Source organism: Mchenga conophoros, linkage group LG17 (assembly GCF_057382185.1).
Source record: "Mchenga conophoros isolate Kocher_MC1m ecotype Shallow Benthic linkage group LG17, M_conophoros_male_GT1.1, whole genome shotgun sequence".
NCBI lineage: Eukaryota > Metazoa > Chordata > Actinopteri > Cichliformes > Cichlidae > Mchenga > Mchenga conophoros.
In genome coordinates this window covers 6,521,839-6,534,636 of record NC_140542.1, presented here as the reverse complement: position 1 = coordinate 6,534,636, position 12,798 = coordinate 6,521,839, and the positions used below count along the sequence as shown (strand labels likewise).

Genomic DNA, 12,798 nt, shown 5'->3' with positions numbered 1-12,798 from the left:
CACACCTCCCACCTGCTCTCTCTCTCTCTCTCTCTCTCTCTCTCGCTTTCCTCACACTTTTCCCAAGATGGCGGCAGCCTCATCCATCCAGCCGCCGAGCGTTCACTCTTCTCTAGCCCGGGATAGCGCACTTTCCCCGGAGATGGACAGCCCCGAGAGCCGGCAGCACGAGGACGAGGAGGCGACGGCAGCGCAACCCCCGGACTCCGGGATTAGCCTCCGTGACCTGCCGGACCTGGAGCCCGAGGAAATCGAGAGGAGGCTGGCCAAAACTCGCAAGGAGCTGAGCAACAGGAGGAAAATCCTCATTAAGAACCTGCCGCCTGACACCACCAACCAGGTATACATGTCAGTTTACGGTGGAGAAATAACAGGGTGGAGCTCTTTTTCTCTCACCCCCCCCAACATTTTACGCACGCTCGCACGGACTCCTGCTTTAAGCCTTTTAACCTTCATTTCACTGCTTAGTTCTGACACCCGCGAGTGTGATCGCGGTCTCAGGTCATGACTTTGACCACATCACCTCCTGATCAGATATAAACTTTACAGGGAACTTTCCGAGTGTATCCGACTAGCTCATGGTAAACTTATCATTGTATGTAGCTTACTTATCTTTCCTGCATGTTTTTTCCAACATGATGTCAGATTCTGATTGGGGGGATCCACGGGCAGAGTCACTTCGAAGTTCCTCTTTTTGCTGTGTGACTTGCGTTTCCCATGGGTCTCACCTCACTGTAGCTGGAAGTGCATCATTTGGCTGCTGCTATAAGTGAAACGGTGTGCCTGAATTTGACTTGTGTGCAGTCAGACTCGTGTAACAGGTGAGCTCCTGGGAAAGTAGCCAGAAGGATGCAAAGTGGGGTGTTTTTCAGCAGGAGGAGACGCTGCAAAATGCAGTCTGTCGTCTGCAGACACTCTGATTAAATCATGAAATGCATGCGGCCTTTTCTGCTTTTAGCTTTATGCGCTCTGCGTGTTTTTGTTTTGTGCTGCGTAAAGTTTAACATCAGATCTGCAGACTGGCAATCGACAGCAAGTTGTACTGTTGTAATATTGTACAAATACTGTACTCTACTGTGGCCACGACAGGTGTGGATCCCTGATCTCTGACCTTTGCCCGTTCTAAACAGTTTCCCCCAATTTCCTAAAGACAGAAAGCACATCATTTCAATTTTGCATGTTCACCGAGGACCACAGAGTGTTTTCTTTTCTTTTTTTCATTTCTCCTGCTAAGTGTGATCCATCACTTGTGTCAGCCCGCGAGCCTTTATGAGGCAGCGTGTTGAGGGCGCTGATGGTGTGTATTCCTTCAGGCTTGTACCGCCGCACATTCTTTGAGAGGCTCTCAGCCAAAGAGTGCCAGTACCTCGGCCGGGTGTTTGCGCGGTGAGCGTGGAAGAAGAGGGGGGAGGAAGGGTGAGAATGCATGGTGTGTGTGAGAAATGAGAAGTGGAGTGGTGGTGGAGGGTCATTTGGATCAGGTGAAGCAGCAAAATTGGAAGTTCTCTCTCTCTCTCTCTCTCTCTCTCTCTCTCTCTCTCTCTCTCTCTCTCTCTGTGTGTATGTGTGTGTGTGGTTTTTCCCCCCACATTGTCGGCGTGTCAGATGGAGCGTGATGTGCTGGGGGGGGGGGAGACCAAGCTCAGTGGCGTGAAGTCCTGCGCTGCTGAATGTGCCACATAAATCTGTCCATTTAAAGGAGCACTGCAGGAGTGTTTCTTACTGAGACATGACACGGTGTGAGTTTCCACTGGTGGAAGTGAAGGTGATGTAGTTGGACTGACGCGAGCTCGGCCTTTAGATCTTCAGAAATGAGCAGCATAGGAGAGGGGAAAGAACAAAAGTGTTTCAAATGACATCGCAGCACTCATAAATACTGTCCCCATTATGGCGAGTATGGCGTTGTGTGGAGCAGCCTCTGGGTGTGATTGTCAGAACGATCCAACATAAATCTTGTGTCAGCTCCTTAAACGTGAACTTTCTGCATCTTTCTCATTTGTTTGGACTCCACTGTTCAACAGTTGGTTGGGCTAAAATGCGATTTCAAGACACCACCTGGAGCCCCCTTCCCCCTAATTTTCTGATTTAATTTATTAAGCAGTTCATTAACATCTTAATCAAGACTAATCAGTCAATAAACAATCTGACTCCCACGAGCACTGAAACGGAGACATCTTGTTAGTGCGCAAGACATAAAATCCTGCAGCTGTTCTCGTTCGGTCCTGTGCAGAGATGCGGTGATGCTCTAAGTGCTGGTGTTTACTGTATTTTATCTTCAGTGAGGTTATAGATTTATGGCAAAGGAAAGTCCTCATTACAGTCTTATATAACCCGACTGATAGGCCCAGCAGCACCCAGCCGTCTCCATCTCCCCATTCCCCTCATTCCCACTGCCCCATTACTGAACACTCGATCGCAGGCCGCATGTGCATGTATGTGTGTGTCCACAGTAGACTGTGTCAGATATATGGCCCCGTTGACAGTCCTCATTTTAGGGGAGAAGTGGGGGAAGGGAAAAGGGGAGGAACAGAGGAAGGGTACAGTGTGTTTGCGGTAATGAACTTGGGGAGAATTGTCACAGAAAGCCCCAGCTCCCATCAGCTTTATGGTGCTGTGTTCAGTTTTCAATTCAGTGTTTTTCTGCTTTGCATTTTTTAAATCCTTTTAAAGTCACTCTTGTTATGCAGCTGTTCAACCCCCCCAAAAACCAACTGTAGAATACCTGCTCAGCGCTAAAGAGACTGAGCAAGGATCGAGCTGACGGACACTCTGCGAGCAGCTAAAGAGCCAGATATTTCCCTGAGGTGTTGGTACATACCAGAGCTAAAAGGGCATGAAAATTGGTCTTATATTAACTTAGCGGACCGAGAGACAGATAATAATGTTGCGCCTCGACTGCTGTATAAATAATCTAACAAGTTTGTTGGTTTCAGAGCACAGCAAGTGCTGTGTTTTAAGAAAAAGAAAAAAAGAAGGAAAGGGGAAAAAAGGCAGTTATTGTAGGATTGTAGGTTTCAGTCATCTCCTTCCTTGAGTGCAAGTCTAACTACACTTTTTAATTTAAGCAGGTTAAGCGTCCAGTGTATACATTGTATCCTAATATATTAAAAGCCCGGGCTCGGTTGAGATCTCATCTTGAGGTCATTGTTTTTTGGACGATGTTAGATGCGCTGCAGTTTTGGGGTGGCATCCGGAATCCTGATTACCCTTCAGGTTGTCTTTGATGTGTATATGATATTAACATTTACCTGCAGCTGTCTACAGATTTCGAACAGTGCCACTCTGTTTACCTCACTTGTACTTGATGCCACCTCGTTGCCGTGTCCATGTTAACAGCCTGGAGCAGACACAGAGCCCGCTCTGGGAAAAACAGGAGACCACTGCTCTCACAAGCATCACAAACGGCATAACATTCACAACAAACAGAAACTCGGCAATCATCTGACTTGATGTTAAGTTGTGGTTGAAGACACTCAGTTATTATGTAACTTTGTGAGCGATTGTGGCTCAAGAGTTAGGAGTTCGCCTTGTAATCGGAAGGTTGCAGGTTCGAGCCCCGGCTCGGACAGTCTCGGTTGTTGTGTCCTTGGGCAAGGCACTTCACCCGTTGCCTACTGGTGGTGGTCAGAGGGCCCGGTGGCGCCAGTGTCCGGCAGCCTCGCCTCTGTCAGTGCGCCCCAGGGTGGCTGTGGCTACAATGTAGCTTGCCATCACCAGTGTGTGAATGTGTGTGTGAATGGGTGGATGACTGGATATGTAAAGCGCTTTGGGGTCCTTAGGGACTAGTAAAGCGCTATATAAATACAGGCCATTTACCATTTACCATTTACACCACAGTGGAAAGGCTGCGTGGGCTGATTAGGGGTGCTGTGTCTGTTCAGTGCTGTCCATGAATAAATCTGATTACAAATACAGAAAAATAGAGCTTTTGATATTCAGTGGTGGTGGAGGGGACTACTAGCACCAATAGTAGTAGTGGCTGTGTGCTAGCTGCACTGAATACACAGCTGGAAGGTAAAATCGGCAAAGCCATAAAGTTTATGTACTTTCTTGTTCTTATTTTATATTCTTTTAAAGCTAAAAAGCAAAGGTCTCTTTCAGGTTGTTTTTATATGTGTGAATCATTAACAGTAGTGGCTTAAAAATCTTAGTAGTAGTGAGAGGGGGAGAAAAAATCTGAAAAACATCAAATTCACTGATTCTTAAGCCTGTGTTTGCGATATGCTGTTTGAAACCCAGAGAGCATGTTTACATACTCTTGCTTTTTATTGACCGAAACCTACATTTTGGTCAACTAATGATGGCAGAGCAGGTTCACAAAACTCGAACAGAAGTTTTAAATAGCTCTCCAGGCTTTTAGCTCGAGAGATTTCCACACTACTCTACCTACACAAGTAGTCTTGTAATGGTTTGCTCTCCACATATAGACATATTCTATTGTTCAAACATGTCATGTTTGACAGTTTTAGTTCCTGCCAGCTTTTGTTCCACCTCATTCCCGCGCCATTCCTGTCCTGAAGAGGTGGCTCACATGCACTCCAAAGAGAACGTTGAATTGATGATGTGCCTTGACACCTGCGGCTATAAACATGCCTCTTCCAGGACAGATTTCCACCTTTTGGAACCCATCCAGACACGCAGTCTCTGAAAAACATCGCCACTTGGGTCTGGGCAGGATTAAAAAACCAAAGATGTGCTCTCTCTTCCAGATGCTGACCAACACTCTGAAAGTCATTCGTTTTGTCCGGAATTAAAAACACATTATTTTTTATGAGCCACTTGATCCACACACCCTGATTTCTCCGTTAAGCACTATTAAGTTGATAAACTAATTGTTGGTGCCACGTGCACAGTTAGCTGTGACGTGCACGGTGGCGTTACATGGTGATGCAGCCTTTTCCTTATATGTGATCTTTGTAGGAACGCAGCTGAAAGTGAGCTCAAAGTCAACACATTTACCACACAACACCCAAGTTTCCTTTTACCACTTAAAACATTCATCACAGCAGATATAACCGTCTGCTAGCTGTGGCATTTTAACCTGAAAAACCTCAGTGTTTAGTACATTGTTGCTTCCAGGAAATGGGAGTAAAGGGAGCTAAAAGGTTCCGTAAAAGGGATTTGCTAATATTGGACTGCGAGGGTTATGTGAATAAGATGCCAGTCATGCAGATGAATAATGCCAGTTTCAGATTATAGTATGCATGATAGCCCAACTCAAATTAGGCTAAAGTATTTAAAATTCATAGCGTCTGCGTTGTGCAGTCCTAATATAGTCCCAGAGTTGCTTTCCTCTTCCTATTCGTAGGCCTTTCAAAGCACATGACAGCCAACATCACACGTGCGCCATTGTTCATTTACAATCTCGTGTGCAGAAATCTACCCCGTTCGCCTTCCCACTGACATCATGTAGGCCGTAAAAGACGGGGAAGCAACGGCAAAGATTTGACTATGAACGCGTAATCTGACAGGGCTACTATCTTGTATCAGATACTGTGTAGTCGCAACCTGCAATTAGTTGGAAGTAGCGGGAAGTACAGCCGGAAGTTGACACAACTTTTAATAATTCCAAGCAGCGAGTCTAAAATCATTTTCAGAGGCACAACAGTGTAAAATAAACGTGGGCAGTGTGGTTTTATTTGCACAGAGGAGGTTAACTTCCAGGGTCTTCTGCCAAGTTCTTGAATTAATCAGCTTAAAAACAAACACAAAACTTTTTTACAAGGTAGGTGTGTGTGTGTGTGTGTGTGTGTGTGTGTGTGTGTGTGGGGGGGTGATATGTTTGTTTGAACACCATGAAAATGTGTGTGTTTTGCATATGTACAGGTAAACACAAATGCATGTAAATATGACAAAGCAGCATGCATCTGAGCTGCTCTTTCCACCCACCTTCTCGCCTTACCTTGCATGCTGTGGTGTGTGTGTGTCTGTGTCATGAGCAGATGTTCATGAAATCTGCCACTCCTGACAGTGGGCGGCCTTTATCGAGCCAGTGTGCAAACGCGCTGTTGTGATTAGCTGTTTACGCTGGCATTAGTCACCTTGAAGTTTTGCACATGTTCGTGTCACAGTTATCTGAAGACACACCTGTTAGACTTTTCGTTGTTCACTGTTCACTGTCACGATGCTACAGCTTTGTTTTTTGCATGTTTCACGGCACAGTTTGGCTGCGAGTCGGGTATGAAGGTGACATTATGTAGGTGAGATAATGGAGTTGGCTGGAGATCTGACGCTGAGCGAGCTCGGGTCCAAAAGATGGTGGAGAGGAAAAAGGCTTGTGTTGTAACTGATGGTTTGAGAGGGCTGATTTTAAAAAACAAACCGTATAAAGCTGTTCATTAAAGCATTTTGTAAACTGATAACGGCAGGGTTATTTTTATGTCATAGCATATTTCAGCTGAAAGTTAAAAAGGGGATTCTTTTTTCCGGTATTTCTTTCTGAACTGTTTGAGAGTAAACAACGAAAGCGGGGCTCGTGCTGACTGGATAAAAGGTTTCAAAGTAACTTGGACGGAAATGCATTGACTGGATGAGTGCGGGAATAATGGATCCATCCATCCATCCATTCGCTTCCGCTTATCCTTTTCAGGGTCGCGGGGGGCGCTGGAGCCTATCCCAGCTGTCATAGGGCGAAAGGCGGGGTACACCCTGGACAGGTCGCCAGTCTGTCGCAGGGCTAACGACTATAATTTCCCAGACTTCTAAAACGATCTTAACTCTCAGCACTGGTTAACATGTGTTTGGACTTCACAGGAGCCCTGCTGTTCACAACTGCTGCCACAGTTGTGTGTGTTTGTAAGTGTGACAGTTGACATTGTCCCGGAGGCTCTTAACTAAACTTCTGGATGCTGTGCATTAATACAAACCTCTGCAACGTGATCGAGCCTTTGGAGCGTGATTTGCCGAGAGACTCGAGAGATCAACGTGAGCTGTGTCTGAGCAGCACGTTTGACCTCGCCACAAAGGTCACGGGCCTCGTGACGACGACTGTAAAGCTCGCCGGGTTCCACATCTGTCACCCAAAACAAGAGAAACCACACATTAAATCCAGCAAGTGACAACTAGAGTGCAGGAAGTGAAGCATACTTGAGCTGATGGGTCTCATTTTGTTCTGTGCATTAATAGCTTGAAGTCATCAATCCCTGCTTTATTCCCATAAATCACTTTCCGGAGGCTTGATCTTGCCACAGGGAACAATGAGATCTGTCACCACGTCTACAATTATACTGTAACAAACAGCAAAAAAACCAAAAGATCATCATGCCTTCATGAAAAGAAAACCCACTGATTAATGAAGTCCACCTGACAGACTGATTCTGTTATATAAAGGATGTAATTATACAGTTTTGAAGGAATTTGCACATTTCAAATTTAGTCTTCTATTCAGCCTGGAGATGTAATCGCCCCTGGTTGTTGTTTTTGTGTCTGTTAAACTGATGCAAAGTCACGCTGGAGTCAAAAGTACTGCGTGCATACTCTCACAGATTCTTTAGCAGTGACTGGGTGCATCAGCTACAGGTGAATATCACCTTACGGCAATTCAAAAGTAAATCTATTGCAACGTTAATTTTTAAACTGTGTTTCAGACTGTTTCACTAATGGAATTTTCCAAGCTGGAAACGCAACAAAACCCAGGTTGTTGGTCCTGGTTATGATTATTTAAGATTGGCAATGGTTAAAACAAGAGTGTGCAGTGGTAGACACTGCTGTACATCCTGCCTGTTGGTGTGCAGGGTGCTTCTGCTGGAGCCCAGTACAAGAGGCCATTTAGCTTTTTATGTCTAAGAGCTTCTCGGCAAGCGTTCACATTTCTCTGCAGTTGCTTTGCTTATGTTGCCGTGACGATGCGTTTTAAGTACCGTGCAGTTTTCTGACATTAACTCAAAGCCTGATTGTGGACGTCTTAGAAGTGTAGACTTATACTTCGCCGCCATTGTGCAGGTGCTTCAGCACATTTTAATTTATAATATCTCAAGTGGGGAAACGCCACACGAACCAACTCAAACAAAAATAATGGCTGTTTTTAAATGACGGTTTCACCCTGTGATGGCAGGAGTCTGTTGCTGTGTTGAGTGGGAGTGGCTGCGGGCTCGGTGAGGGGAAAAATAACCTCAAATTTGAGCCCTGTCGCTTCAGGGCCGGAGACAAGCAGAGACGGGTGGGTGTGAAAAGGGGGAGGGAGGCGGGGTCACCCTGGCTGACAGCAGAATCTGTCCTGTCTCGGGGCAAGCCACCTGCTTCCTTCAGCCCACTGGTTCTGCGCTGGCCGAGATCAAATTAGTCAGCTTATCAAGGAAGAAAAAGTGAAGTGAAGAAATGGACAGAGGCAGACGGCTAAATATCGTCGTTCTGTCCTCGAAACGCAGCTTCAGTCAAGAATGCTTGAACCCGTGCGTTTGGTTGATAAATATGCATTAACACCTTTAAGCTGACAAAAATGGCATTAAATGAACTAAACACCAGTTCAAACATAAGATTCTTACTGTTGTGATAAGCACAGGATTCCTCTCTTGTTCATTAACCGAGGACTTCAACGCGTAAACAAGGACATTAGCTAAAGTTTTCCCGACAAATTCGTTTTACTTGAAATCAAACATTTTGATTCAGATTCATTCTGTTTGATTGTGTAAAGAAGACATAAAAGTAACATGAAAGCGACATGGAAACCCCCAAGTTGCACATGAAATGAAAGCACGGTATCTTTTCATTGCAGCACATTAAGGCTTAATAGGTGATTCGAGGTGTTAAAAGAATCTGTTTTTTTCAGGCGATCCCGTGCAGTGGTGATGAATGCTTATCGTGTGTGACTCTTTAGCTCACCCACTGAAATCAGCCACTTTAACTCCTCTCCCTTGAAGGCTTCTGTCCCCCCCCCCCCCGCCCCGATTGGCTGCCTCTCACAAACAGATGCTTTGAACAGCAAGTGGGTGGGGCTTTAAGATATCCCCTCTCTTTGAACTTGCATGCATCCAAAAGTAGATCAAACCAAGCATTTAGAGCTGAGGCCTGAGCTGTTGTGCACAAACGTTTCAACTTTGACTAAGTTTAATATGATATTAATGTTTTAAAAAAATGCTTCATAGGCTTCTTGCTTAGTCAGTACCAATGAAAAAAAATTCTTACTAACTATTCATGATGTGCTGGGAAGCATCATCAGTGAGCCTGGGTTCACTGGGGGGTTTCTGTGGCTCAACTTCACTCCCAGCCTTGTCCTAAAGCCGTGCCGTGCCGTGCCGTGCCATTCTCATTTGCTGTTAGCGACGGGTAAAGGGGAGGGTGATCTGCTGCCTGGTGACGTTACCTGGATCCGAGGCTACAGGTGCTACCGGGAGGGACAGAGGTCTGTGGGTTGTGTCCTGGCATTCCTGTGCGCTGCTCTCGTCTCTCCTTGTCCTGACATTTCACTCTGACCCGGTGGATTTTCTGGCACACTTGGCCGCAGATAAATCTTGTTTCATGGGTCATGGATATTTTTTCTTCTTTAAATCAATTCTAGGTAAATGTCCAGTTTACCTCTGTACCCTTCTCTGTCCCAGCTATACAAGTTATGCCTCTCGAAATGGTTGTTTTTTGATGAGTTCGGACAGATCTGGGAAATCGGCATTTTCTTACAACACTCCTGGGACATGGAGTTATTAAACCATGCCTCTATTAGCAAAATTAAAAGCAGATGTGCAGTGAAGGAGACTTGTAGGTGTTTCTTTTGAGAAGCCACTGAATTTTTAAGAATTTAGTCATGGGTGTTTTTATATTGTGTATTATTTTGTCGATCTCATGTTTTATTTGTAGCACTTTTGGGACGTTTGTCTTTTCTTGTAAAGGAACCTTTGATCTCAATGGGACTTGCCAGTAAAATAAAGGTTAGAGATCTCACCCAAACCCAAGTCAGCTGGAACTGGCTGTGCCACTGAACTGAGCTGGATGAGCAGATAAGAGAATGGATGGAGAACGCAGCTATTTACATACACTCATCTATTGAGGAGTGCAAATAAAAAAAATTCTCAACAACTTCCATTTGTGTGCTGCACTGCCACATTAAGAGTTTGGCAGCCAGTGCACTGTGCACCTCTTTGATCACGTGCCTGCGGCAGCTGAGGTTGATGATGGGCTTGAATCCCTGAGCCTGCTGTGCTGCTTCCCTGCATCAGCTGTCTCTACTCAACTGGAAGTAAGAAAGCATCCAAAGAAGGCAAAAAAAGCAAAAGGGAATAATGAAGACATAGAGTGAACACTTACAGTGGGGCAAAAAAGTATTTAGTCAGCCACCGATTGTGCAAGTTCCCCCACTTAAAATGATGACAGAGGTCAGTAATTTGCACCAGAGGTACACTTCAACTGTGAGAGACAGAATGTGAAAAAAAAATCCATGAATGCACATGGTAGGATTTGTAAAGAATTTATTCGTAAATCAGGGTGGAAAATAAGTATTTGGTCACCTCAAACATGGAAAATCTCTGGCTCTCACAGACCTGTAACATCTTCTGTAAGATGCTTTTCTGTCCCCCACTCGTTACCTGTATGAATGGCACCTGTGTGAACTCATCATCTGTATAAAAGACACCTGTCCACAGCCTCAAACAGTCAGACTCCAAACTCCGCCATGGCCAAGACCAAAGAGCTTTCGAAGGACACCAGGAAAAGTATTGTAGACCTGCACCAGACTGGGAAGAGTGAATCTACAATAGGCAAGCAGCTTGGTGTGAAAAAATCAACTGTGGGAGCAATCATCAGAAAATGGAAGACATACAAGACCACTAATAATCTCCCTCGATCTGGGGCTCCACGCAAGATCTCATCCCGTGGGGTCAAAATGATCATGAGAACGGTGAGCAAAGATCCCAGAACCACACGGGGGGACCTGGTGAATGACCTGCAGAGAGCTGGGACCAAAGTAACAAAGGTCACCATCAGTAACACACTACAACGGCAGGGAATCAAATCCCGCAGTGCCAGACGTGTTCCGCTGCTGAAGCCAGTGCATGTCCAGGCCCGTCTGAAGTTTGCCAGAGAGCACATGGATGATACAGCAGAGGATTGGGAGAATGTCATGTGGTCAGATGAAACCAAAGTAGAACTTTTTGGTATAAACTCAACTCGTCGTGTTTGGAGGAAGAAGAATACTGAGTTGCATCCCAAGAACACCATACCTACTGTGAAGCATGGGGGTGGAAACATCATGCTATGGGGCTGTTTTTCTGCCAAGGGGACAGGACGACTGATCCGTGTTAAGGACAGAATGAATGGGGCCATGTATCGTGAGATTCTGAGCCAAAACCTCCTTCCATCAGTGAGAACTTTGAAGATGAAACGAGGCTGGGTCTTCCAACATGACAATGATCCAAAACACACCGCCCGGGCAACAAAGGAGTGGCTCCGTAAGAAGCATTTGAAAGTCCTGGAGTGGCCTAGCCAGTCTCCAGACCTCAACCCCATAGAAAATCTGTGGCGGGAGTTGAAAGTCCGTGTTGCTCGGCGACAGCCCCAAAACATCACTGCTCTCGAGAAGATCTGCATGGAGGAATGGGCCAAAATACCAGCTACTGTGTGTGCAAACCTGGTAAAGACCTATAGTAAATGTTTGACCTCTGTTATTGCCAACAAAGGTTATGTTACAAAGTATTGAGTTGTATTTTTGTTATTGACCAAATACTTATTTTCCACCCTGATTTACAAATAAATTCTTTACAAATCCTACCATGTGGATTCATGGATTTTTTTTTCACATTCTGTCTCTCACAGTTGAAGTGTACCTCTGGTGCAAATTACTGACCTCTGTCATCATTTTAGGTGGGGGAACTTGCACAATCGGTGGCTGACTAAATACTTTTTTGCCCCACTGTATCTTTTTTTTGTCTTACAAATGTGGAGGGGGGTGGGGGAAGAGGTTATATTGAGAAATAAAATTTGAGATTCTCTTTTTTTTGGTTGTTTTTCCCTAAAGGGTAACATTAATTTGGCATGGAATTTTGACTGGGGCTAAAGTTTTGTCCAGCGCCAAAAAAGAAAGGATTTTAAGTAGATGGGGTGGAAAGGCTGGATGTAGAGGGGAAAGGGAAAAAAGGGTGAACGTGAATTGAAGGAGGAAACTTGTTAAACCAAAGGAATTTGAGCAGTGCCAGTGCAGTGTGACTGTGTAGAACTAGCATCCAGAACAAGGTGTGGAAACTCAAAGAGTGTGTTTGAGAGGCTCAAAGAAAAAGAGAAGTGTGCACTCGTGTGTATTTATGCCTGTCTGCTAACAATATGTGAGTTTGCATGTTTTCTAAGAAGCTCTCCTGGCAGCCATTTGATGGGCCAGTGAACCGTGCTGTGCATGGTTTGAGCCACCTGTCTCGCACACACACCCACACACACACATCTCCGACCAGATATGGAAAACAAAGTATTTGAGATGTGTTAGACATGCCCCATTTTTAATTTCCCCCAAAGAGCCTGTGTTGTAGCCGGATGCAGCCGTTACAGTAGACACGGGCAAAGTTTACGCTCACACCTCAGCGCCAAAGTTTTAGCGTTTCCGATTACAGCTCCAGTAATGTGACTGGTAATCACGCTGTCATTGTAATGATAACACACGAGTGTGGGAGCACCTCTCTGTTTGCTTCCTGGGCTTCAACCCCTCTCCTCTCTGTGGCATAAATCACGCAGTCACTGCCGGTAAGCTGGCCAGGCAGAGCGCGTTTGTCCCCCTAATCCCTCAATCTCTCTGTCACACAGACACGCCAAGTTGAAGCGATGTCCCACTGCTACTTTACCCGAGTGGTCCTGTTTGTGTTTTTAAGCCTTCTCATTTATGATGAC

The 12,798-nt window shown here is 45.4% G+C and overlaps 1 protein-coding gene across 1 annotated transcript in view; it reads left to right on the top strand.

Moving 5' to 3' along the window:
* Nucleotides 1-12,798, top strand: part of raver2 (ribonucleoprotein, PTB-binding 2) — a 91,275-nt gene continuing 78,477 nt past the window's right edge. The window contains exon 1 of the mRNA XM_085252213.1: nt 1-340. Within this exon, the coding sequence (XP_085108339.1) occupies nt 68-340 (273 nt within the window). The 5' untranslated portion in view covers nt 1-67. The remainder of the gene's footprint in view (nt 341-12,798) is intronic.